Source organism: Anser cygnoides, chromosome 13, assembly GCF_040182565.1.
Source record: "Anser cygnoides isolate HZ-2024a breed goose chromosome 13, Taihu_goose_T2T_genome, whole genome shotgun sequence".
NCBI lineage: Eukaryota > Metazoa > Chordata > Aves > Anseriformes > Anatidae > Anser > Anser cygnoides.
In genome coordinates this window covers 13,660,590-13,683,370 of record NC_089885.1, presented here as the reverse complement: position 1 = coordinate 13,683,370, position 22,781 = coordinate 13,660,590, and the positions used below count along the sequence as shown (strand labels likewise).

Here is a 22,781-nt window from a genome sequence, read left to right as displayed (position 1 = left end):
CTGAATACTGCTGGCCAGCCAAAATCCAGCTCCAAGCTCTCTAAACCACAGAAAATTGTCCTTTCTGCTCAGTTTCCTTGCGTGTTGAAGAGAAACTGTGGTCTTCCTGAAGTTAGCAGAAAGATAACAGATTTCTATCCCCAATCTCTCTTTGTAAGAAAAGAGGTTTTTAAAACTCTGCTGCTATTATTGGCAAAGCTAGCCTGTTCCCAGGGATGTCAGGAGTTGGAGATTTGTCTGGAGCCAGCGGTGGTGCCTGGGGAAAAGCACGAGCACACAGCAGGTGATGGGGTCACTTCCTGAGGATGTTCTCCCACCTTTTGAAAACTGCTGTTCAGACCAGTGGAGATGGATGTGGTGCTTCTGAATGTGGTAGTTCTGTGTGGATCTTTCTTCCACAGATATTCATAGTCCTGAGTGTGGGGGGTGTTGGGGGTGTGTGTGCATGCTAGTAAAAACTATTGCTTGAGCTTTTTCCACCGTTCCCTGGAGTCGATGAAAGCTTTCAGCACTGGAGATCCGTGACAGAGTTGCAGCCCTCTATTTAATCTTGTGCAAAGAACTGATTATGTGACGGGTTTTCTTTGTTTTTAAATCTGTTGCTTACTAGTTCCAAGTGCTGCCAAACAATTTTGTACCAGAATAGGCAGTGAGCAGTTGTGCTTTCTCTATAGTCCTCGTGCTGTGATGGGCTTCTCAATAGCAAGGCCGTTATGTGCGGTACGGGGGCTTCCTCAGTTTGCCTCTTCTCAGCCTTCTCATCCTCTCTGCCACAAAACCTGTTCCCATGCAGCCGGCAGAGATGTTCCACTTGTACCGAATGACCTCTTCTCTTCCTTGTGTGTGTGTGTCTCCTCCCCTTGGCATGGTCTTGGATCGTAACCTATTTAGAGCACTCTGTAAACGCCTTAAAAGAAGTAGCAAGTACATTGCTTAAAACTCTAGAGACTGTTTATATTTTGTCAGCATACCTCCTCTGGTCCTGTCCTAATTTTCCATTTTCACATACGTTTAATCGACCCTCAGACTGGCTCCTGGGGGAGGCTGGTGCCTCAGATGGACCCACCACATGGTCGGTACCAATGTGTGGTGCTAGCACTAATGCTCCTCAGGCCAACTGTGTGGAATTTGTTTCAATGAATATTTTGAGGCTGGGCCAGAGAGTGAATCAAACGCGAATGACCATGAGTCACCTCTGAAAACAGCCCTGTTGAGGGTTCAGAGGTGACTTGCCTGCCGCAGATAGCTCCGCCTGCGTGGGCCACAGTGCAAAATCGCAGGTATGTTGGCTTTCAGGGTCCTCCAAGCTTGTCTTTCGGCACTCTGTGCCAAGAGGCTGCCACCTCCATCAGTCGTGGCTGCCTCCGTGGGGAAAGAGCCGTGCTATTTAGCGCGGTGGGTGCTGAGTATAAATGAAGCTGGGTGTCTGTCATGTAAATGTTGTGTTGCAGGGTTTGAATGTCAGATAAAGGAGACGGTCTGTCTGCGAGAGAGCCCTGCTGGGTGATTGTCAGGGAAGAGCCGAGGAGAGCAGCTGCCTTCCTGGGCTGCTCTTCATGGGTTTTGTGGGGGGAATATCAGCAAGCATCACATTTCTGCCACTTTTTCTTGAGAAAAGTCCAGAGTCGTCATCTTCAGTGTGTGTTTGAAGCAGGGCACGGGTAATGCAGCCTTGCAGTTTACTTTTTGGCTTGATCACCTTCACTAAGCTCAAACCCTGCATGTCCCCCTTGGGGTGCCTGTCTTTGCAGCCCAGGCAGAGGTCCCTCAGCATCTCTGTGGGTGCATGACGGTGCAGATTACATTCTGCAGAGGGGAGGACTGGCTGTGATCCTTGAGTGGCAGGTGTGCCCAAGGAAGTAAGCCAAAATCCTCATCCACAACCTAGATCTCTGGGACTATGTACCTGTGGATCAGGCCTGATTACACCTCCTTTGCACAGCTCCATTCCCACTAGCCCCCCCCCCCCACCCCCACCCGGTAAATGTTTTTTTTTGTTTTGTTTTGTTTTTGTTTTGTTTTCTTTGCTTTAGTGACTGAGGGCTAATTTTCTTCTCCCTTCTCCTTTTTCTCTTTTAAAGGTGAACCCCACACCACAGGGTACAAGAGCACTGCTGAAAATGATGTACTGCCCGCACTGCCGAGGTCTGGTGTCGGTGAAGCCCTGTTACAATTACTGTTTTAATGTCATGAGAGGCTGCTTGGCCAACCAAGGGGATTTGGACACCGAGTGGAATACCTTTATGGGTAAGGTCCCATTAAAACTGCATGTAAGGATACCTTGATATTGTTTCCACCATCTGAATGGCTTTTAGGAGCAGCCATGTGTGCTACAGCAGATTTTTAGGTGTTTGATAGGTTATCACTTTCTTCCACATCTCTATGTAGAACAAAGCTTTTGTAGTTCACATTAATTTCTAAATACGCGAGACTTTCATTGCACCAGTGACCTCCATTGCAGGAAACCAGGCAGATGGAGCTGCCATGTGCTTGTAGGCCTGGAGTGTCTCTTACTGCTGGAGCAAGCCCAGCTGTGATGTATCTCCTCTGTCTTGATTCATTACAGTGTCCAAAAATGTGAAGGCTGAGGTAAATAAAGACCAAACGTCAGTTAGAAATAGGGAAACAGTGTCCCGTTTTGGTGCAGAGACTTGCTGCCTTTAAAGCCATGCTGGCTGGATGGTTGGTCCATTCTGCCCTTGGATCTGCTCTCCTCTCTTGCTGACTTGGTCTTTCTCCTCTGCTTCCAAGGACTCCCATTGTGCAGCCTTCCCATCCTTTCACTGGTTTCTCTCTAGTGTAGGTGCAAGATGTTTTTTCTCCATACGACTCCTCGTACGTTGTTGCTACCATACATCTGTTCTTCCTAAAGCCATTTTTCTTGCTACGCGGTCTGGGAGGCTCCATCAGCCATTGTGAGCTTTGGCTGTAGACCTGTATTTTATGTTAAAAATTTAAATGTAATGTGTCTAAATCTGTTTCTAAACAGTTCGTTTGGTGATAAGCTACCATCTTTGTTAATAGGCTGTATGTGGTTCTTTGCAAATACTTTTGCTATCGTCTTCCTCCTGTTTATTTCTCTTCCATGCTTATAAATATTATTATTTGATATATGCAGTAGACTGACTAGTCTAATATATGAGTAGACTGAAATATTAAATGCTACATTGGGTCAAGACTGCAGAATTTGTGACACATCACGTTTTTGGGGCATAGGCAAGATAATGTTAAATGTTTTCATTTGTGCTCCTTTTCAAGGAGCTTTGATTTATCGGTGAAAGCATCTTTTGGGAACAGTCACTTCACTACAGTTTTAATGTGTGATGAAGTGTACATGTGAAGTTTCTGCAGCTACTGACAAGGCTGTGGTACTCTTCCAATCGTGCTCTTGGAGGGAAAAAAAATTAAAAAACAAAAAAAGCTGTTAGAAAAAATTTCCCTTTCATTAAACTGTGAGATAAAAAAGGGAAATTGCTGATAATTGGTGTCTCAGGCTAGATTTAAATTGTAGAACTTGTGTTTTGTGTACAGGCTTTTCATTTAATTGCTTGTGCCAACTGGATGTATGAAAGGTATTATTTCAGAAGGTGTTTTTTTGCCTGTGTGTTCCATATAGGGAGTTAAATGTGACACTAAATTGGGTTTCCAAGTCATTCTCTGGGAGGCTGTCATTCCTACCCCCTGCCCCCCCATTCCTGCCAGCCCTCTTTCTCATGAGAATATTAAGTATTTCAGCTACAATTGTTGCTGAAATAGCTCAAAGCCAGGAGACTTGCAAACATCTAGTCCAAGTAGAAAAGAGGAATCCCATGAAAGAGAAGGGCATAATGCCAGAAAACAGACAAAAGCACAAGCAGCTAATTGCTGTAGGTGGTATGCAACTAAAAACGAAACTTGGGGGAAGCCAGCAAGCCCTGTCACACCAGACTGATCAGGGACTACATACAATAATTAAGATTATTAAACAAGACAAAATAAATAAGTGCATTTCCAGGTTGGAAGCAAAGCTTTCTTCTTGCAGTGCTTCCTCCCTAAGGGCTTCTTGCCCACTCATTACTTAAGTACAGTATTACGCTTTGTTACATTTACTGGCACTATTTGCACTTGCGGTGGAGCACAGATACCAAAAACTTAAGCTGTGCTTTCTTCAGTCAATTTAATAACTGAACAGGTGCTGGTTATGTTGCAGATTTTGTTTTCCATCTCAATTTGACACTTGAGGCAAACTAAATTAAACAGATCTGGTGTTTTGGGGGGGGGGGACACACATATGTGACAAATGTCCTTTGCGTGTTTTTAAGTTTAAAAGCAAACAAAAAAAAAAACCAACTCACTTGCATGTGCTTGTGCTTAATCCTGGTTTGCACTGTGGGCGTAAATACTAAGCTATGATAATTTGTGTGCCAAAAATAGATTTTGAACCGAGTGAAATAATTTAAAGATAGTTAAAGAGGGGAACTTGCAATAGATGCTGGAAGTATGTGTGAATTTATGTGTATGTGTGTATAAAATATGCATCTGAATGTTTATGTGTACATGTTTCTGTTTAAAAAAAACACATGAATTTGTAAGATTATTTCTGACTATAGTATAGCTTAGTGTTTGTTTTTTTATTGTCTTTCCTTTCTTTTCAGTAACCTTTATTTATCTCTGTCTTCATTGCCTGGCTATGCCCAGATGGACAATGTTTAATAGAAGAATAGCACCCCCAAAGTTAGTGGCTCTCTATGTAAGTCACTTGTGTAAAGCTTTTCCAAACTGAGATGCTGAGTTTGTAGGCTCTTCAAGACAAAGACTTCCTCCTGCCTTACTTTTGCAAAGTACCATTTAAGGTTGCAACGTATGAAACAATGACTGAGTTGTACTCTTGTTTTCTAGTTTAACTATCTTTAAATTATTTTGCCATCCATTCTCGACACAATTGTACACCAATTAGGCAGGGGTATACTTTGTTTCAGACAAGCTTTGGGGTGGGGGGTGTATGTAAAGGCTTTCCTGAATTAACAATGTTAATCTCCAGTGCCTTTTCATGATTTTTTTTTTTTCCACAAAGGTTTACTCTGCTCAAAGATGTAGAATTCAGGCTCCCCATATACATATCTGGAGTACTACTTTGTGTGCAAAGAATTTTTTCCTTTTAAAAAAAAAATGATTGTTGTTAATGAATGGTCAAGGTCTTCCCCCTCCTTCCCTCCCCTTTTAAATCAGATCTTGGGGTTAAGACTGAAAACTGCCTTTTGTTCTTCAAGTCAGACAGTGAGGCTGAAGATGTGGGTTTCTGATTATTGGTGGCACAATGCAAAAGAATTGCTTTCCTTCATGAGTGCGAGGTGCTTTGTCGCCAAGGATTGTCTCAATGCCAGTAGCAAGGACAAATGTATGCAGGAGGAAAAGGGTCTTTAAGGGATGATGCTATATGGTGCGGTGTGGGTTTTTTTTGTTGTTGTTTTTTCCCCTCTCCAAATCCACTTCTGTCTCCCCAGCACAGTGAGGAGAGACGGTCTTTGTCATGCTCTCTGTTTGTAATAAATGACCAGCATATGCTTTTAACTCTGCCAGACTTTTTTTGTGAAGTAGATCAAACTTGCAGAGCCACCTTGCCGTGGCTTGTAAGTGCCGGTTATTTTGAACCAGAGCTGGGGAGGGGGAGCGGGGAGGAAAATCTTTCTGGGAGACAAGTTACACCTAAGCTTAGTTTATGGTTTTAGTGCAACTTGCCTCCCCTCTCAAGTGCTAATGTTATCTTGAATCCCAGCCAACCTTATTAATGTCAAATGTGGCTGCCAGAGGGAATCTACTGCTCACTATGACTGCTGGTGAGGACACCAGCCAGCTCCTGGTGGGAGGTAAAAGTTTGCAGGATCACCCCCAAATCAAGACTGTGGGCTGGGTAGAGTCCCCTATTCCTCCCCCCCCCTTTTTAATAAAAGTTTATTTCATTTAGTGCTTCTTGTCAGTATCTATCACTGCTCCTGAAGAGCTACAGTTGAATATATTCTCCAAGGGCAATTATTACTTTCCTTATCTTTTATAGCCAGCTTTGGCAGCTCTGCTGGAGGCCGAATGCATTTTCTATATCAGCAGTCAAAGCAGTGGCTGCATTCCTTTGCTGTGATACATGTAACGCCATGGCACCATCGGTAACAAAGGGCCCAATTCGCTCTACATTCCCATGGTCTTGTGTATGGCCTGCCCGGCTCAAAGTTTACAAAGACGCCAAACAGCCAGAAGAATTGGGGTTTATGTTTCCTTTCAGTCTTTCACAAACACTTTATTGATCTGCGGCCTTTCCTGGCCACTCAGAGAATTAAGTAGTTACAAAATGGAATGATTTTCTTTTTTTAAAACTATGCATTTTTGTGTGTTTTATTATCTGTCTATTCATAATATTTTTATTTGAAATGAGCGGCTTCCTCCAAACTGCGATGGGATGTTCTTTATGTGCGTGAAAAACCCCAAAAGCTTTGACAATGATGAACACATTTAAGTTGTGCTCCACTTGTTTACAAAAGTCTCCATTTGGTAGCACATCAAAAGCATTTTTCTCTCCTCCGGCACAATGGTATATTCATGCTAGTAGTCATTACTCAGAGATTTGAAGCATCACTTTATTGGAGCCCACCACAATACAGTCTAAGACTCTTTGTTTCATTTGTTATTACCTTCTTTAAAAAAATGCATTTATTTCAGACCTGTTTGTAGTCACTGACGGCTAAATTCCAGCCATGCCCTGCAGCAGCTCTGTCATTAATGCTGGCTGTGTGCATCTGAGGGGCGAGGGTGTTTCCTGGGGCTTGAGCTCCTTGTGGGTTTCATCCCTAAGCATCCCTTGGATGGCACCACTGGTCTTCACTGATGCTGCAGCTCCTCCAAAGGAATTTTTAGGGTGTCTTGATCCCTTGATCAGTCCTTAATTAATGCCCAGCAAATATTTAAAACGGAGTTGTCTTTATGGAGTGGATTTCCAGGCTCGGAATGCTTCTGCAACTTGTGTGGTGTTTTTTGTGTTGAATTTTTGGGATTTATTTTGATTATTTTTTAAATATGCAAGTAGCTAAATTGCATATTTTAATTTTTTTTAAGTGTAGCTTGAAAGGAATTGTACATGCAGGCAGAGCTATTAGTAAATGTTTTAGTACTTGGAGTATCTCTATAGGACTAATTGGTAACTGAAGCCCACAGAAATTTTCTGCTTGTTGAAAGTACCTTCTGCGCTTAGGAGAATGAACGTCACAAGAAACACTTTTCAAGAGAAATCAATGGACTGAATGTAAAAATACTCATTTCTTCCTTAATAGAAGGGAACGGGTGTATCCTTGGGAGTGGGGAGCCACTCCTCAGGAGAGGGCTTCCTTGGGGCTTTTTTGCTCACCTCTGCATCACACAGGCTAGGAAAATTAAAAAAAAAAAAATAAAAATGCAACTGCAGAGTTACAAGTTTGTGGTGCAGCAGCACAAAGTGACATACGAGAGGAGAGCAGAAAACAGAGTGCTTCAGGAATTGAGGGACTGCAGTGGAAACTGATGTTAAGTAAAGGTTGTGATGGGCAAGAATAGGTGACTGCCCAGCACAAGGCACGGGCATGCAGGTGCTGTTTAGGGGAGGCTCAGAGAAGGCTTAAATTAAATGCAGTGCAGGGTGAAATCTTTAATGCCAATGATAATTTCCCAGAGGAAGTGATGGAAGTACAGTAGCTGCCGTGTTTAATGATGTATTTGAAGAGTACGTGCGTGTCAGCACGGGAGGACTGAGCCCGTGTTGGCTGAGGGACTTTTCCATCTCCCCTTGCATAGAACACGTGCCACGTGTATCATTAGTGCACAGCATTTGTCCTGGTCTCCTGCAGTCTCCCTTGTGTCCATGTAATGCCAGACCATACAGTCCCATGTCTTGGCTGCCTCCATGCAGCCATGTCTGTAGCTCCCTGTAAGGGAGAGGCCGCAGCGGTGGTGCTCTTGGACCCTTCTGTGTCAGTGTCTGATGGTCAGGACTGGCATGACGAAGCCGGTGGCTCTCTCTCTTTCAGCTCTGAAAGCAGTCTTTAAAAACAAGTGACACAGGGAAACCTTTAATAAATAAGCATGGAGAGGAGGGTTTTAGTAATGCTAGTTTTCGTGGGAGTAGCTGATTACAGACTACATTTTGGCAGACTGCAAAGGCTCTCCCTCACTTAGCGCCGCTTTTGATGTGTATGAGCCCGTGGCCGAGTGCTGGCAGCCCAGTAAGTGCCAGCCAGTCCGGTGAAGTTATAGGTCCTGGGAATGCAGCGCAATGTTTCCTGCAGACGTGCGCCAGTCAGAAGTGATGCTGTGGTGGTTAACATCTGGGCGCTGCTGTGGCACCTGCGCGGTTCTCGTTGGCCAGCCCTGCTGGGCTGGTCATGGCCGCGTCTTGCCTCGATGTCTTCGTGCAGAGCAAACTAGTCACTTGTTCACATCGGCTTGTGTGGAGTTTCAAATGCAACACCACGCTGCCTTTTACGAGTGATGGGGAGGGGATGTTGTTCTGCTCAGGAGCATGCTTGAGATGCACGTTTTGGAGCAGAGGGTCTGTGCATCCCCGTGTGCTTGATGTGTTATCCTTGAAGCAGCTCCATTAAAAGCCTTCATTTCTCTCTTTGTGTTAGATTCGATGCTGCTGGTAGCAGAGAGGCTGGAGGGGCCTTTTAATATCGAGTCAGTCATGGATCCCATTGATGTGAAAATTTCAGATGCAATCATGAACATGCAGGAGAACAGCATGCAGGTGTCTCAGAAGGTAAATGGGCAGTGGGGACACTGGCTTTATTTGTCCAGTGTATTTCCCTCTGGGCTCTGAAGAGGAGGTCTCTCGTGAACTCCCATTTTGTAAAACTGTCTCCTTCTCTTGCATAGGTTTTCCAGGGATGTGGCCAGCCAAAAACACTTGCGCAAGGTCGAACCGCTCGCTCTGTCTCTGAAAGTGGTTTCAGCGCTCGCTTTAGACCATACAACCCGGAGGAGCGGCCAACTACAGCCGCTGGCACGAGCTTGGACAGGCTGGTGAGTGCCCTGTCTGGCCGGTACTGTGCAGGTGCTACTCCCCCATGTAGCGTGGTGTGCTTTTTCCACTTGTAATTTATAGTTGTTGGTTAGTGGTTTTCTCTTTTTCTTTCTTAAATATTCCTTGGCTGCCTTAAACTCTCTGAGGGGTGTAATCTGTCCATGGCTCTGGATGTAAATTACCTCAATGCTTGTGTGTAAGAAAGTGCCTGTTTAAAGGCTTTGCTTATGAGTAATATGTGTTTGAAGAGTGGTGTTTAATTTTGTATTAAAAAGTAAATCAACCATCAAAACGACGCAACTTTACATGCAGCCTAAAGATCTGGCCTGTACACGTCTGTTAGGATAAAAATACCTTTCCAGCTTCACTTTTAATGAGTGTTTGGTATTCTGGATTATGCCTTTTTTTTTTTTTTAATAGGTTACTGATGTAAAAGAAAAGCTGAAGCAAGCCAAAAAATTTTGGTCATCTCTCCCTGGCAACATTTGCAACGATGAAAAGATGTCTGTAGGCACTGTCAACGAGAACGAGTGCTGGAACGGGAGCGCCAAGAGCAGGTTTGGAGAAACCCCTGCGCTGGGTGAACGCTCCCCCTCAGTTTGTCCCCGTATGCTGGCCCAACACCATGAGCCTCTGCTCTTCCAGGGCTCACACACGTCTCCCCTGAGCCTGGCTGCTCCCTTGGCTCGTCGTCTTGTAGGCAAGAGAGCTTGAATGCAAAGCTAAAGGGTTGTCTGAGCTCTATGTGGTGGTTTGTTTTAAAAGATAGCCAGATGCGGCATCTCTCTTTGCACTTAGGACTCTTACTGACCACTGGCAGGTCTGGGGAGGTGAGGTGTACAAAGCCTTGGCTAAAAGACTGGAGATGCTCACGTTGTGTTGTTGCATCAGTGCCCCCGCTTTGTGCTTCTTGCGTGATGGTTACCAGGAGGTGTTTCTGGGTTTCTTGATGAGCAAGGGCAAAGGAGTTGGAGGCCAGAGAAAAGTCTGCTTCTCTGCTGCTGAGGACAGTGGCACAATGGGACCAGTGGTTTTCATGCACACTTTTTGTGGAAAAATAGTTACAAAACCACTTTTTTTTTCTTAGGGAAGAAATTACCAACACATGAATAAGCCAAAGGATTTCTGTCATATGGTTTATGTAACTGTTTAACTTTTATTTTGAAAATAGCAGGGTTTTTTTCCTGTTTGCTTACTGAGGAAATAAGCAAAATCCAAGATGTTCATTGTGTGTGTGTGTATATATAAGTCCAGGGTTTTCCAGCAGTTTTTCTTCATATTTACAGTTTTTGCTCTTAATATTTTGATATTTCTGGTGTGCAGGATTACTGCATAAATTTTGCACTGTTTCTTGGGTGCCTGAAACTGCATTGCTCAGCTAGCTTGATGGTTTGGGTCTCTGTCACAAGAAATGGGTCTGCCCTCCTAAGGTCTGCCCTCCTGTCTGCAGGAACTAATGTTGGTACTGTAATTAAGCAAAAATAATATTTTCTTCTTGTGTTAAACAGTGATTTTTCTTGCAAGTCAGGTAATTGGAATTAGAAAGCAGTGTCCTATATCTGGTCTGTAAGATAAAAGGTTTCATTTCGTACTCTGTAAGATGACACTACAAATGCCTGTTTCAGGAGATATATTCTGTTGGGTTTTGTTGCTCAGTAGCTCATTTAAACCAGCAGATTGTCCTTGTGTTCAGATGTGTCGCAGTGCAGACCTGAGCACGCACGCATCCTCAGGCAGAGTAGGATGGCTGTTGTCTACCAACAAGTTGGGTTATGTCATCTCATTTTCAAAATCACAGATGTTTTTCCTGCTGGAGTTATTGGAGAAACTGCATCTCATGTCTATGTGGTGAGCAGTCCGTACGTAGTACCGCAGCTTTATTGTTGAGGTGCATTATGCAAAGCCAGAATGACTCTTGCCTCCAACAGTTCCTGTAGGTTTCTCTGGTATAGCTATGACCCCAAAGGCTGTTTTCCCACAAGTGTCATCCAACTGGACATCAGGGCATCTCAATAGCTTGTGTTGCTCTGTTGCCTTGCAGCAAGCTGATTTATGCTGCTGTTAAGCCATTATCATTATAAACCCTACATCTTCCTTCTTTTTTCAAACTGAGAAAATTCCCCACCCCCCACCCCAGTAAAAGGCAGGCATGTAAAGGGCACAGGATACATAAGAACACCGATTAATTTCTCATGCTAAGAAGCCAGAGAAGTGCTCCATGTGGGCTAGCATGTGGGAAGAAAGCATTAGGCTCAGAAAATCACCTGAGCAGAGAAGGGGGGTTGGCATCACTGAATTTCCACGCTCTCACCCCTCAGTGTGGTCCCTGCTGAGCTGCAGCTCCAGTAACGTCAGGAATGGTTTCTTTTTAGATATGACTTTGCGGTGACTGGAAACGGCTTGGCAAGTCAGGTGAATAACCCAGAGGTGGAAGTCGATATTACCAAGCCGGACATGGTGATTCGCCGGCAAATCATGGCTCTGCGGGTGATGACCAACAAGCTGAAGAACGCATACAGTGGGAACGACGTTGACTTCATTGACATCAGTACGTTTGCTGTTGTTTGCCTTTTGCTTTATTTTTTTTTTCTTCCTCCTTTTAATTCGAGTTCATGCTAACACGGGGTAGCTAGTTAAGCTTCGGGCATCTGTAAGTGAGTTAGTAAGGAGGGTGAGAAATTGCACGGCTGGCAGGCTGTGCGCAGAGTCTCGTAAATGCTGAAATACTGCCCGCTGTGAGGTGTCGGAAGCCTCCTTACACCAGGAGCATCACGGAGGCATCTGCATATTGTGCTTTTGTTTTTTTTTTTTCTTTTCCTTGCTGCCTTTTGCAAACAAAGCGTTGAGCTGCAGATGGCAGAGGGCTACAGTGTGTGTGTGTGTGTGTGTTTCCTGCAGGTGAGGAGAGCAGCGGGGAGGAGAGCGGCAGCGGCTGCGAGTTCCAGCAGTGCTCCCCGGAGTTCGAGTTCAATGCAACCGAAGTTACTGGAAACTCCAACAAGAGTGATAAAAAAGCGAACACTTCTGCCGCTACCAGTAGCGGTTTATCACAAGCAGCCTTGTTCCTTAGCATTTTGTTCTTGGCCATGCAAAGACAATGGAGATAATTGTGCAGCATAGGGGGAAAAAAAAGACTTTTATTATCAAAGTTAGAAGGCACCTGCTTTCACTTTTATACCATCTAGTGACTTTGCTTTTTAAGTTAATGGACAACAGTGTACAGTTTTTACTATGTTGCCACTGGTTTTAAGATACTGATTTTTTTCCCTTGCTATTCTGGGAATAACAGGAATGGGGCCTACCAGTCTGTCCCGTTCACCAAGAGTCCATGATAGAGGTGGATAACAGAAATGTATATACAAGCCTGTAGTTAGCTCTGCATTTGTCTTTATCACTTTTTTATTTTTTATTTTTATTTTACCACATTTCTTACAAAAAGAAGAAACCCAGGGTCCTTTCTTGGCATGTAACAAGTATGTGTTTCTGAAATGAGAAATATCTGTACAGAAGCAGGTTTTATTTATCATGTTTATCTTATGGGGAAAAAATAATTACCAAACGAGCAGAAAACATGTTTCATGTAGTTAACTTCCCATTTATCCACGTAATGTTAGTTGCCTTATCTGGAAAAAAGTGGAAGTAATTTGTCTTTATTATGCAGCGAAACAACATGAAGACAGAACTGGTCAGTGTGCCAAGTGCCCCATTTGCATAAGGTGGTAATGCCAGGAGCAGCCTGTACTTTCTTTACAGGATGTTTGGTTAAGTTGGAAGAGACTACAGAGAATTCCAGTTTTGCAGATGCTAAGAAGAGTTATCATTTGTTCCCCAGGATCCTTGCGATTAGCTGTAACTCACGTAGGTCAGTTCCTGAAGTGCATCTCCAGTGGGAATAAGGCATTAAACTTGTTCGGTTGGAAGCAACTTGTCGTGTCACAGATCCAAATGCCAACACGTGTCTTGTCTGCAAATTTGTTAGATGAATGCTGGATTAATTTTTTTCTGTTTTTTATTTTTAGGAATACTTTGCCGGGGGGTGAAGGAGGGAGAACTGTTGGTTTTGTTTTAGCAAAAGTTTTGTCTCCTCTCTGACCAGGGGCAGAAGGGAAGGCTGGGCAGGGTGCCCTGTTGCACTGTTGCAGGCAGGAGCTGGCAGGGCCGAAGACGCCTCCTTTTTGGTGCTCTTGGTCCCCTGGGAGCCAGTCCCCGGGCACAGAGTGACTGCAGCTTTTCGAAGCTATGCAAGACGCCCATCTCTCTCTACGTATGCTTTTGCAGTTGGAACAGTGTCGTGGTACAGCAACTCATTAATAAAGGAAAAGTATATTTTTAAGAAAAAGATATTAAATAATTTTTAAAAGAGTTGGGGGGGGAAGTCTTCAGAAAGACTCAAAAATTATTCTGCATGTGTCTCCTCCTGCTTTAGGTAGCCTTTAGGTCTGGCTGGATGCTGGGATCCAGCCAGGAGAGCAATCCAGAGAGAGGGAGGGTTTGCTGTATTCCACCCTTGTGTTGTAAGGATAATTTTCTATTTTTATATTGAAGCATTAATTACTTGTTAGCTCAGGGTCAGCGTTATATTCAACTTTATTTTCACACCAAATTTCTGCAAAGCTATAAAGATGGAATATTCTTGGCTGGTATAAACAATCCTGGAGGCTTAATTTTACTAGAAGTAGCCCGTTATTTATTAAAACATGATGTTAGTAGAGTAGGGATATTCTGGCTAGATTATTTTTCTTTAGAAAATAAATCATGGAAGCATAAAATTGAAAAAGTTATAAATTTATGTGTGGGAAAAAATGGATTGTAAATAGCTAAGTTGCCTTGTGAGGAATTGGAAAATGTGCTGATACTTAGAAACTACCTCAGTTCTGAGGAATTTCCTTTCTAGCTTTGAGTGCTATTACATTTACTTGGTAGAAGTGAATCTGGTCTCCAATATGTAGCTGAAAGAGTTATCCCTATAGACCTTGTTAGATTGTTTTTAATTTAGAGGGTTGAACTACATCCAGCTGTTTTCTTTCAGCTAAGTTCCTTAACAAAGAGAATTTCTGAATTAAATATTGCTGATGGTTTCCATGACTTTTACTGATTTGTTTGGTTTCATGGCATTTTCTGATTGCCCTTTAATTATTTAAATGGTTCTAACCATTTGAATTTTAATCCTGAAATAAACAAACCTTAGATGCACTACCATTGTAAATATATCACAGTAAGGTCTGACTGGATAACCCTTCTGGCTTATACCCAGCTGGCAGGCCGGCAAAGTTAAATGAAGAAAAAAAAAAAAATTTAAACTTCTTCAGAGCTCAGAGAATGGTGAAACAAAAGCCCTGTGTTCAGAGTGGCTGACTTTTCCAAGATCTCAGTTTTTGGCATAAATGTTCATATGTAAGAAAGTTGCTTGTAAATTCTCCTGCTTTTGAGCGTTCTGCCCAGTGTGTGCTTAAAGGAAAGCATTTCTGAATTTATATTTATCATTTTACATCTAATTGCTTACTAATTATTATTCATTAGTTTGGTAAAATTGAACAATGTGAAGACCTGACTTGAGTTTTAAACTTGTTCAGTTGACGTTGTTAATAGCACAACAATCCTCCGCTATATCAAGGACAGATTTGTCACCTGGGGCTACAGGAAACAAGAGTAAACATCAATGTAGGATGATGAAAAGTTGTGTTCCTGCTTTTATTTTGTGTTTGTGTGTGAAATTGGCTCTCTGACATGAGCTTGTAAACTAAACCATACGGGTGGGGACTGAGGCATGCTGCTGGCTGCTTGCTCGTCAGAAGGCATCTGCTCCATTTCTTCCAGTGTTTGTTTTTTTTCCAAATAACCATTGCCATTATGGTCATGCTTTAAGGAAAAATTCCCGCGTATAAATTAATAATGAAAATTAATGCAAGTGCTAATGAGCTTCAAAAACAAAGTTGACCAGAGAAGGTGGTATTCTTGGTGGCATTGAGGTGCTGTCTCCCAGAGGTGGAATAAAAAAAATCCAGCCTGTGAAAGGATCTGCTGTAACAGATCTGTGACTCTGTTGCTCTTCTGAGTGAAGCACACGGCGCCCTGCGCTGCAGCGGCCGTTCGGGTGATGTGCACATACAGGTCGCTATGGGTTTCCCCAGCAGACCAGCCTGCCTATTTACACTTCTGATAGTAATGAAGGGAGAAAAAGAGAGCAAACAACGGCACTCCTGTATTCAAACAGCCTCTCATTTCATCCTGTGATGGATGGTGTGGCCCGAAGTCGGGACCGGTGACCGGAGCGGCAGGAGGAGTCGCCCCGGTGCTGTTCTGGCCTCGGCACTGCCTCCTGGTGTGGTTATTCTTGTGGGAGGCTTCTGGGCAGCAAAATGGGTGATCCCGCAGTGAAGGGTGAACTTGCCTGTGAGGACAAATGCCACGTTAAGTTAGCATATGTATTTTGAAAGGTGCAACTTCTCAGTACTTCAATTATTTCTTAAACCTGATGATGATGAACTTTCCCTCCCCATCCTCTAATTGCTTTAGCTGGATGCAAGACTTGCTGAACCAGGTAAGACCTCTGAGTTGGTCCTGGCTCCTTGCTCATGGTAGCATCTGGTATCAGACATTTCAGAGCAAGGCACATGAAAAATCCTTTCAATTTCTTTGGACGTTTTTAGTTGTAGCATGTCCTACAGTAACTAATGGCTCTGTTTGTCACCCCACCACAGACACCCTCTACCTTCATACCTCTCTTGTGCAGTCCCCTGTTGTGAAAGCAGTGATGCATGGTGCATGGCTGACGTGCTGGCAGCAGCAGTAAACCAGACCAGTGGCACCCTGCACCAGGGATGCTGCTCGTGTGCACGTCACTTTCCAGCACAAAACCTCAGTGTTTCTCGTTGGTGGGAAGGCCTGTGCACTTGCACATCCCTACAGCTGGGAGCAGCAAATGGGCATCTCCTGCCAACACAGACACTCCTGACACATCTTGGGGATGCTGAAGAGCAAGGATTGTGCCAGTGGAAGCTGGTGGCTGTGGCTGAAAACCCAAACCTGGATATATCCATCTCCCATTGTTGGAAGAAAACAGCTTTTTTTTTTTTTTTTTCCCTTAATGCTGTTGGTTTTATTTTCCCATTTAGGATGGGCTGAGGTGGCCTTCGTCTGCTGCTTCTCTTTTGGATGCTATCTGTAAGGATAATCGTAATTTAAAAACATAAAAATGAAAGCAGAGTGGTAAAATTGATGTAGGAGCATTGCAATTCCCAACCTGGCTGGTGAGGGTTACACCCCAGGGTGAGATTTGCAGCAAGGAGCTGCCCTGGGAGGGTGGAGCAGCTGCCTTGGTCAGCATCCTGTCCTTGTGCCAGCATCCCGTGTGCTTGGTGTGGTTGTTTTCCTTGTCCCAAACAGCTGTGTGGTGTCATGCCACACTTCTTCACAGCATCTTTCTTGTGGCTGTGATTTAATGGCTTAAGGTGATCCATATCTGCAAGACACATGTTGATTAGAGATTGTGTAACTGTGGCTTTTTTTTTTTAAGGACAACCTGAATGTAAACCAACCTTTAGTACTGGTTTTCAGTTCTTAATACTGCTGTTGCAGGCATCATGTTTTTTGGGGGGTGGTTTGGTGTTTTTTTATGGTTTGTTTTTGTTTCTGTTTTAAATCCTCTGCTTTGGCTTGTTGGAGGGCATGTAACAGTGTAAATTGCCTGGGAAGATGCAGCTATTTATGGGCTTGCTGTAATTCTGGGTCAAGTGTGCTTAAATTGCTGTAATTTGTATCTAATGGATTACATGGATTGAGAGCCCTTTTATAACTGCTGGATCAAGGAGGGGCTGCCCGCCTCGGGAGGAGGGGAAGGCATCCCCTTTGTCCCTTTTCTCTGAAAGGGCCGTCCTCTTCGGCAGTCCGTGGCGCTGGGCAGCCTGCCGAGATGGAGGGGCCCTGGGCAGGAGGCGTTTGCTGAACCCCGCAGGTCTCGCAGAGTTACCGGATGACGGATGAACATTTAGTCCCTGGGTACGATCCCTTCTGGGGGACGCTGGTGGCATGTCCCAGTGTTGTGTTTTCTCTCCCAGGTGTGGTGGGCTTGATGCTGGGGCAGTTGGTGGAGCTGCTTTTCCTCCTGAGCCTGCTCTGCTTTGTTGGCTGATTGTTTGGGCTCCTTCCAGCCCGCTCTCACTGCCTTTGCCCCTTGTTCCTTGCTGACTTAGCTGGTTTTTCCCATAGTTCTTGCACTGTTGTGGATCTTCTTGCTTGTGTGGCCTCCTCCGGAGGCTATGTCCTTTTAACCCCCAGCCACAGATCACTGCAACTGTTAAAACAAGAGCTTCCATATTCTTCCCAAAGCAGCTCTTACAATTCACGCTGGCAAACCTGCCTAACCTTGTTACACATTTCAGAAGCCAGTTTCTCTTGGAAGCCCAGGAAAGGGGCCAAGCGATGGGGAAGGGCAACAAATAGGCTACAGACCTACTTGGGTTTTTGGCCCAGTAATGCCAAAGTGGGTATCTGCTGGGCTGCTGGGTGCACTGCAGTATGGTTGAGGAGAAGGGGGAGAAAGCTGGGGCCGTGTCCTTGTAGCTGTCCCATGTGTCTTGCAGAGGATGAGCAAGATGATGGAGGAACTGTATTCGTGTCTGGAAGGAGGCTTCTGCCACGCTCAGTCAAAATCGGTGCTCTGCATTGCCTTCTTTTACATAGCTGTTCATCTTCCCAGAGCCTTCCTTTACATAGCTGTTTGTATTCCCAGCGCTTCCTGCCACGTTGTCTCCTGCTATGTGTGTCATTAATTCATGTAATCTGATGCAAATCAATATGCTAAAACCCTCGTTAATTGGGTTACTGATTTATACTAATGAGACTTAAAATCTTGGAGGAGGTTAAGGCTATTTGTTTCTCCTCTAAATGGCTCGCCGACTTATTGTCAGCCCCACAATGCCTGGCCCTTGGCTGGGCTGGTAATTGCCTCGTGACTGTATTTGCATCGACATAATGGTGAGGATGTTAGCAGGAGCTAAGACATTGCATTTTTTTTTTTTTTCCTTGGAATGGGAAAATTCAGGATTAGCAAGGTGGAATGTGTTAGCCTGTAGTTGCTCACAGCCCCATTGTGTAGAGTGGCTGCTCTTTACCTACAGTCCAGGTCTGTTACTGCTTCCAATGTAAATTGATTTTTTTCAGAACTTTGCAAGTCTAGCTCTAAAATACAGGCCTGCTTGGAACATTAGGAATTGGCCAGGCTTTTATTTTTTCTGGTGGAAAGAAGTTATGATTATTTTTAGAAGAAATTGTTTCGTCTGTTAAGTTTAATGGCTTGAAATGCTGTTTTGGCATTCACTAGCCTTCAAAACAGCTTTGCTGAAAACCCAATTTAGCATCATCAATAATACAGTAATGCTGAGGATCCCTGGGGACAGGCAACTAAAACAATAGCTGAAATCTTACATTTATAAAGCTAATTGTTGTACGTGTTCAGCCGTTTCCCCCATGCCAATACCACACACGTGCTTGTTGTCTTGTGCAAGAAGCAGATCTGAAGACTGTTAAGTCCACAGGAGGCTTTTCACTGATGTTAACGGGAGGTGCATCTGCATTTCCAGGGACTTTTATCCGGCAAGGTCACAGATTTGTATCAACTAAGTTGCTGCTGTAGGAAAGCTATTCTGATTTAACAAAGAGGCTTGTTTGAGTTCATTTTCATTCTTTTTTAATGGCTGCCTTCGTTTGAATCTCCATGATGGAGTGAATATGTATCACAGCTGCTATGGGAAATCCTAAATAAATCTGTGCCTGTGCGTCTGGGTTCTAGAGGCATGATTCAATGCATTTTTCTTCAAACCATCCCTCTGGCTTTGGGGTGGTCAGCCTGTCCTGTTTGCAGGTGAGGAGCTGGGTGCTCTGATGCATGGATAGGTGTGTGGAATAACAGGAAAAGTGTCGCCCAGTCTAACAGACCTACACGAGTTTGTCGTTTGCTCTGAATTTTCCATGCACTAGCACGGTCTGTGTTGGCTTTTTGAGGATGTTCCAGGTAAAATGTATCAGGAAATGAAGACGAGGCACTGACTTACATCAGGCTCTTGTGCCTCCGTGGCTGGGGGCAAGTGTGAAATTTGGCTGGTGTCATGGCATTGTTTCTTCTGCTGTTCCCATAGGGGGGGGGAAAAGTCCACAATTGGAGAAGTTTAGAATACATAATCACTATTTATTCATTATGTATTTTTTTAGGATCAAAAATATTAGACTTGAGTATCAAATGAGCATTTGTTGCTATAATGTAGTGGTGGGATTTTGGGGTTTGAGCAATGCTCCCACCAGAAGGGACAGTTGGGGACCAGCGTTTGTGTGGGTGAGGGAGTGCTTGCAGCCAGCCAGAGGCCAAGAGGACAGATTACAAAGAAGCCGTTGTCTTTGACTGAGGTCTTCCGGAGCCTCGTTTTCTGAAAATAATTAGCCAAATAAATTAGGTGCGTTATATTGCCTGTGTGTTTTATACTAAATAATTCTGACATTTGGCTTCCTAGCTGAAGGGGGAAATGTATAGACAGGCGATAGCTATGCCGGTCTCATCAGGTGCCTCCACAACACCCCAGCTTGCTGCTGTGCACCTATGGGAAAATGTAAGGGCTGTGCTTTGCAAGGGCAGTATCAGGCAGGAGAAGCTGCTGGGGAGCCTCATGGGGAGGGGTGGATGGGGGCAAGGTCCCTGGGTAGCTGGTGGGGTGGTGGGAGTCAGGTTTTCACACAAATTTAGTGTTGTACCATCCAGGGAATGCCAAGAACCAGAAGTAAGCCGGAGGATTCTGGAAGGGAAAACCTTCCCCAGCAGGATTTGCTCCTGGTGCATTGCAAAGGGTGGTTTGCTTCTTCCTCAGCTTCGTGCCCTTGCTGCTCACACCAGGATCATTTTAGAAGGAGTTCCCGCTGTGAGCAGTTGCTAAACCTGTGCAATTAAGAGCTGCATGGAGAACTTGAGTAGAACCAAGAGCACAACTGTGACTTGTCCTGTCTCAGTGCATGGAGGAAGCAATGGATTTTTCAAAAACATTAAAGGGGAGAAAAACAAACAAACAAACAAAACCCACCAAAACCTAAAAGTTCTCCAACCTCCCCACCGCGTGCACACTGGCGACGCAATGCTAAGAGCAATGAAATGATTTCTCCACCATCAGAGCTGTGCTCAAGGGGCCTTTCCCCAGGAAGACAGGGATTTTGGGGACCCATGCAAGCAGCCCCGGGGCTGAAGCAATGGCAGGCACTCTGGCTCAGCCGATTGCAGGCAGTGGTTTTGCAGCTCTGCTGGGCCCGGCACTGAGACAGCCGAGTGGTTTTAATGAGAGCACATAAGTTAAAATTGGTTTTCTCCTTTCAAAATTAGTGGCAGACTATGGCTGTTCAGGTTGCTGTTTTAACTGCTCCAGATGTCAAGCACAGCTCAGCTGAGATCAATGCGTAATCCAAAGGAAATACTATTAATTTCAAAGGAATGTGGTCAATATTTAAATGTTTTGGATCTTTTTAATGTGTAGACGGTGGTAGTGGTCTAGCTGGGCTTATGAACTCGGCTTTTAGAGCAGTGATTCCATTAGCATGAATTAATGTCTATTAACATTATGGATTTTCATTTATTTTAACATGCGGGCCTGTAACAATATCGGTTATTTCAGACATTCTCCAAGGCTGTCGTGAGTCAGGAGCTGTTGGTTTAAGGCCTGATCCCACAAGCTTTTATCCTTCCAGTTGCTACTTAAGCCCTGACTTTGCTCCAAGTCTGTGGAGGAGCTCCCGCTGCATCCAGCAGCGCTGGGGCTGAGCCCGTCCCATCTGAGGCCCCGTGTGCAGGGAGCCTTGTGCCCAGTCCTTGCATGGCCCAGGTGGATGTGACCCTCTGACCACACCAGCAGCCACAGAGAAATATCTTCTCTGCTCTATGGGCAAATCATCCTACTAATGCAGTGTACAGGTGTGGGTAGATATCCTGGCTTCAATGGTTGCGAGTGGGGTGGACCTGGTCCCTATATTAAACTCTACTTCTAAATCAAGCGTAGATATATCTTTTATTTTTTTTCTGCCACTATCTTTTTGTGCTTATTAAATGTACAAAATGCATTTGTATATGTAAGGCAAGGAGTTTGTAATGAGCAATGCAGAGTCCTTATGTGAATGCTTTGCGTTAATGATATGGAAGAAGTTGAAAGCTTTAAATAAGCTTGTCTCCTTTAAATCAGGTTGAGGAACAGCTTAGGAGAACACTAGGAGAAAGTTGTATCTTACAGAGCTAGAAGTAGATCCATTTTTCAACAAAGCGAGAAGTTCACAACTTATATTCTTCACAAAATATCTGCTTTCAATAGCCGTCAACAAACTTTGCTTATAGAGGTCGTGCGTTTGTAGCGAAAGATGCATTTTTTGGTTAAAAGTACTCTAAAAGCCAAATTATTTCCATTAAATTTTTAAATCACTAGTGAAAATTATAATCAGATGAGATATATTTTTGGAAAAAGTAGGCATTCAGGAAAAAAACAACCCCAAAACGCAAAAAGATTTTGGTCTGCGTCAGAGAATGCGCTCCATAAAATGAAACCTTCAGTTCCTTTGTCTGCAGAAACCTCACCCTTTGTTCATGTCTAAGAAAAATGTTTCTTGTTACTGAGAGAGTGTTTGTCTTGCGTGAAAAACATGTTTCTTTGGGAGATGTTTTACATTCGAGTGACGCCAGAGATCCAAAATGTTGAGCTATATTGGCCGTAAAGACCACAAGCTGATGAAGCTGGAACAATTAAACTGACACCCTTTGGGGAAAGGGAAGGATTTCCCTTTCCTCTCAAGGCAAGTGGAGCTTTCTGGATAAGGCTAGGCTCTTTTTTGGTGGGAGAAATCCAGGGCAGGTGATGTTTGAGGCTGCTTTAATGTGCATTGTGAGGGCTGTGAGCATGGCCAGGGCACCGGTACTGAAGGCAGCAGGTTGGAGTCTGGTGCCATCGTGGGCCTCATGGCCCAAGCTGAGAGCACATCTGGATTGCACATCTGGTGCCGTGCGTGCCTGTCTGCCCGCAGACACTGTGCTATTTCTGCCTCTATGCACTAGATGGCATTGCCAACTTAGCTAAGGGGAATGGGCTCTGGCAGGGCTTCGGACGAGGGGCTGCAAGGCCCCATACTGTGCCAGCTGCCCCTGTGCTTGCTGGGTACATTGGTACCACTGCCCTCACCAGCAGCATCCTTTGTGTCAGGCCATTCCCTTTTGCCGTCTTCAGTGACGGCTTTGCATCAGTCCTCTGTTTCAGGGTTTTACTGGGCTGGGATCAGTGACAGGCACAGCAAAAAGGTATGGGCAGAGGATGCATCCAAGCGGGTTTTACCTGGTTCCTTGAATACAGCAGCTGATTCTGAATGTCTAACGCATCCTAAGAATAGAGGAATTTTAAGTCTGTGTGTCTTCCTAAACTGTTGCCTGCTCCTTAGACTCTGAGCTTGTTTTAAGAACCAAAGGTACATTGCTGCTATTTCTGTACTCTTATATCTTTCTGTCTGTATCTGCACGCCAGGGTTCGCAGTCCTTTACCAGAGCAGCTGGGACTGCGCAATGCACACTCGGGTATTTGTGCTCTGAGCATCTGCTGTCCCGCCAGAGCAAACCCTGAGCTCCAGAGGTTCAAATGTGTCTTTGTTTCTGCCCTTGCTTGCAGCTTCTCTTGAAAATCCTGGATAGTATTCAAGTAAAACTGAGGTCCTGCTTTCCCAGATGGTGGTCAGTGACGGATATGCTCGTCTAGAA

The 22,781-nt window shown here is 44.4% G+C and overlaps 1 protein-coding gene across 2 annotated transcripts in view; it reads left to right on the top strand.

The window, feature by feature from the left end:
* Window positions 1-14,698, top strand: part of GPC4 (glypican 4) — a 69,841-nt gene extending 55,143 nt beyond the window's left edge. For both annotated transcript variants that reach the window (XM_048076718.2, XM_013183374.3), the window contains exons 4-9: window positions 2,082-2,247; window positions 8,628-8,758; window positions 8,875-9,021; window positions 9,443-9,579; window positions 11,395-11,570; window positions 11,921-14,698. In XM_048076718.2, the coding sequence (XP_047932675.1) occupies window positions 2,082-2,247; window positions 8,628-8,758; window positions 8,875-9,021; window positions 9,443-9,579; window positions 11,395-11,570; window positions 11,921-12,129 (966 nt within the window). In that variant the 3' untranslated portion in view covers window positions 12,130-14,698. The remainder of the gene's footprint in view (window positions 1-2,081; window positions 2,248-8,627; window positions 8,759-8,874; window positions 9,022-9,442; window positions 9,580-11,394; window positions 11,571-11,920) is intronic.
* The last annotated feature ends 8,083 nt before the right edge of the window (window positions 14,699-22,781 follow it).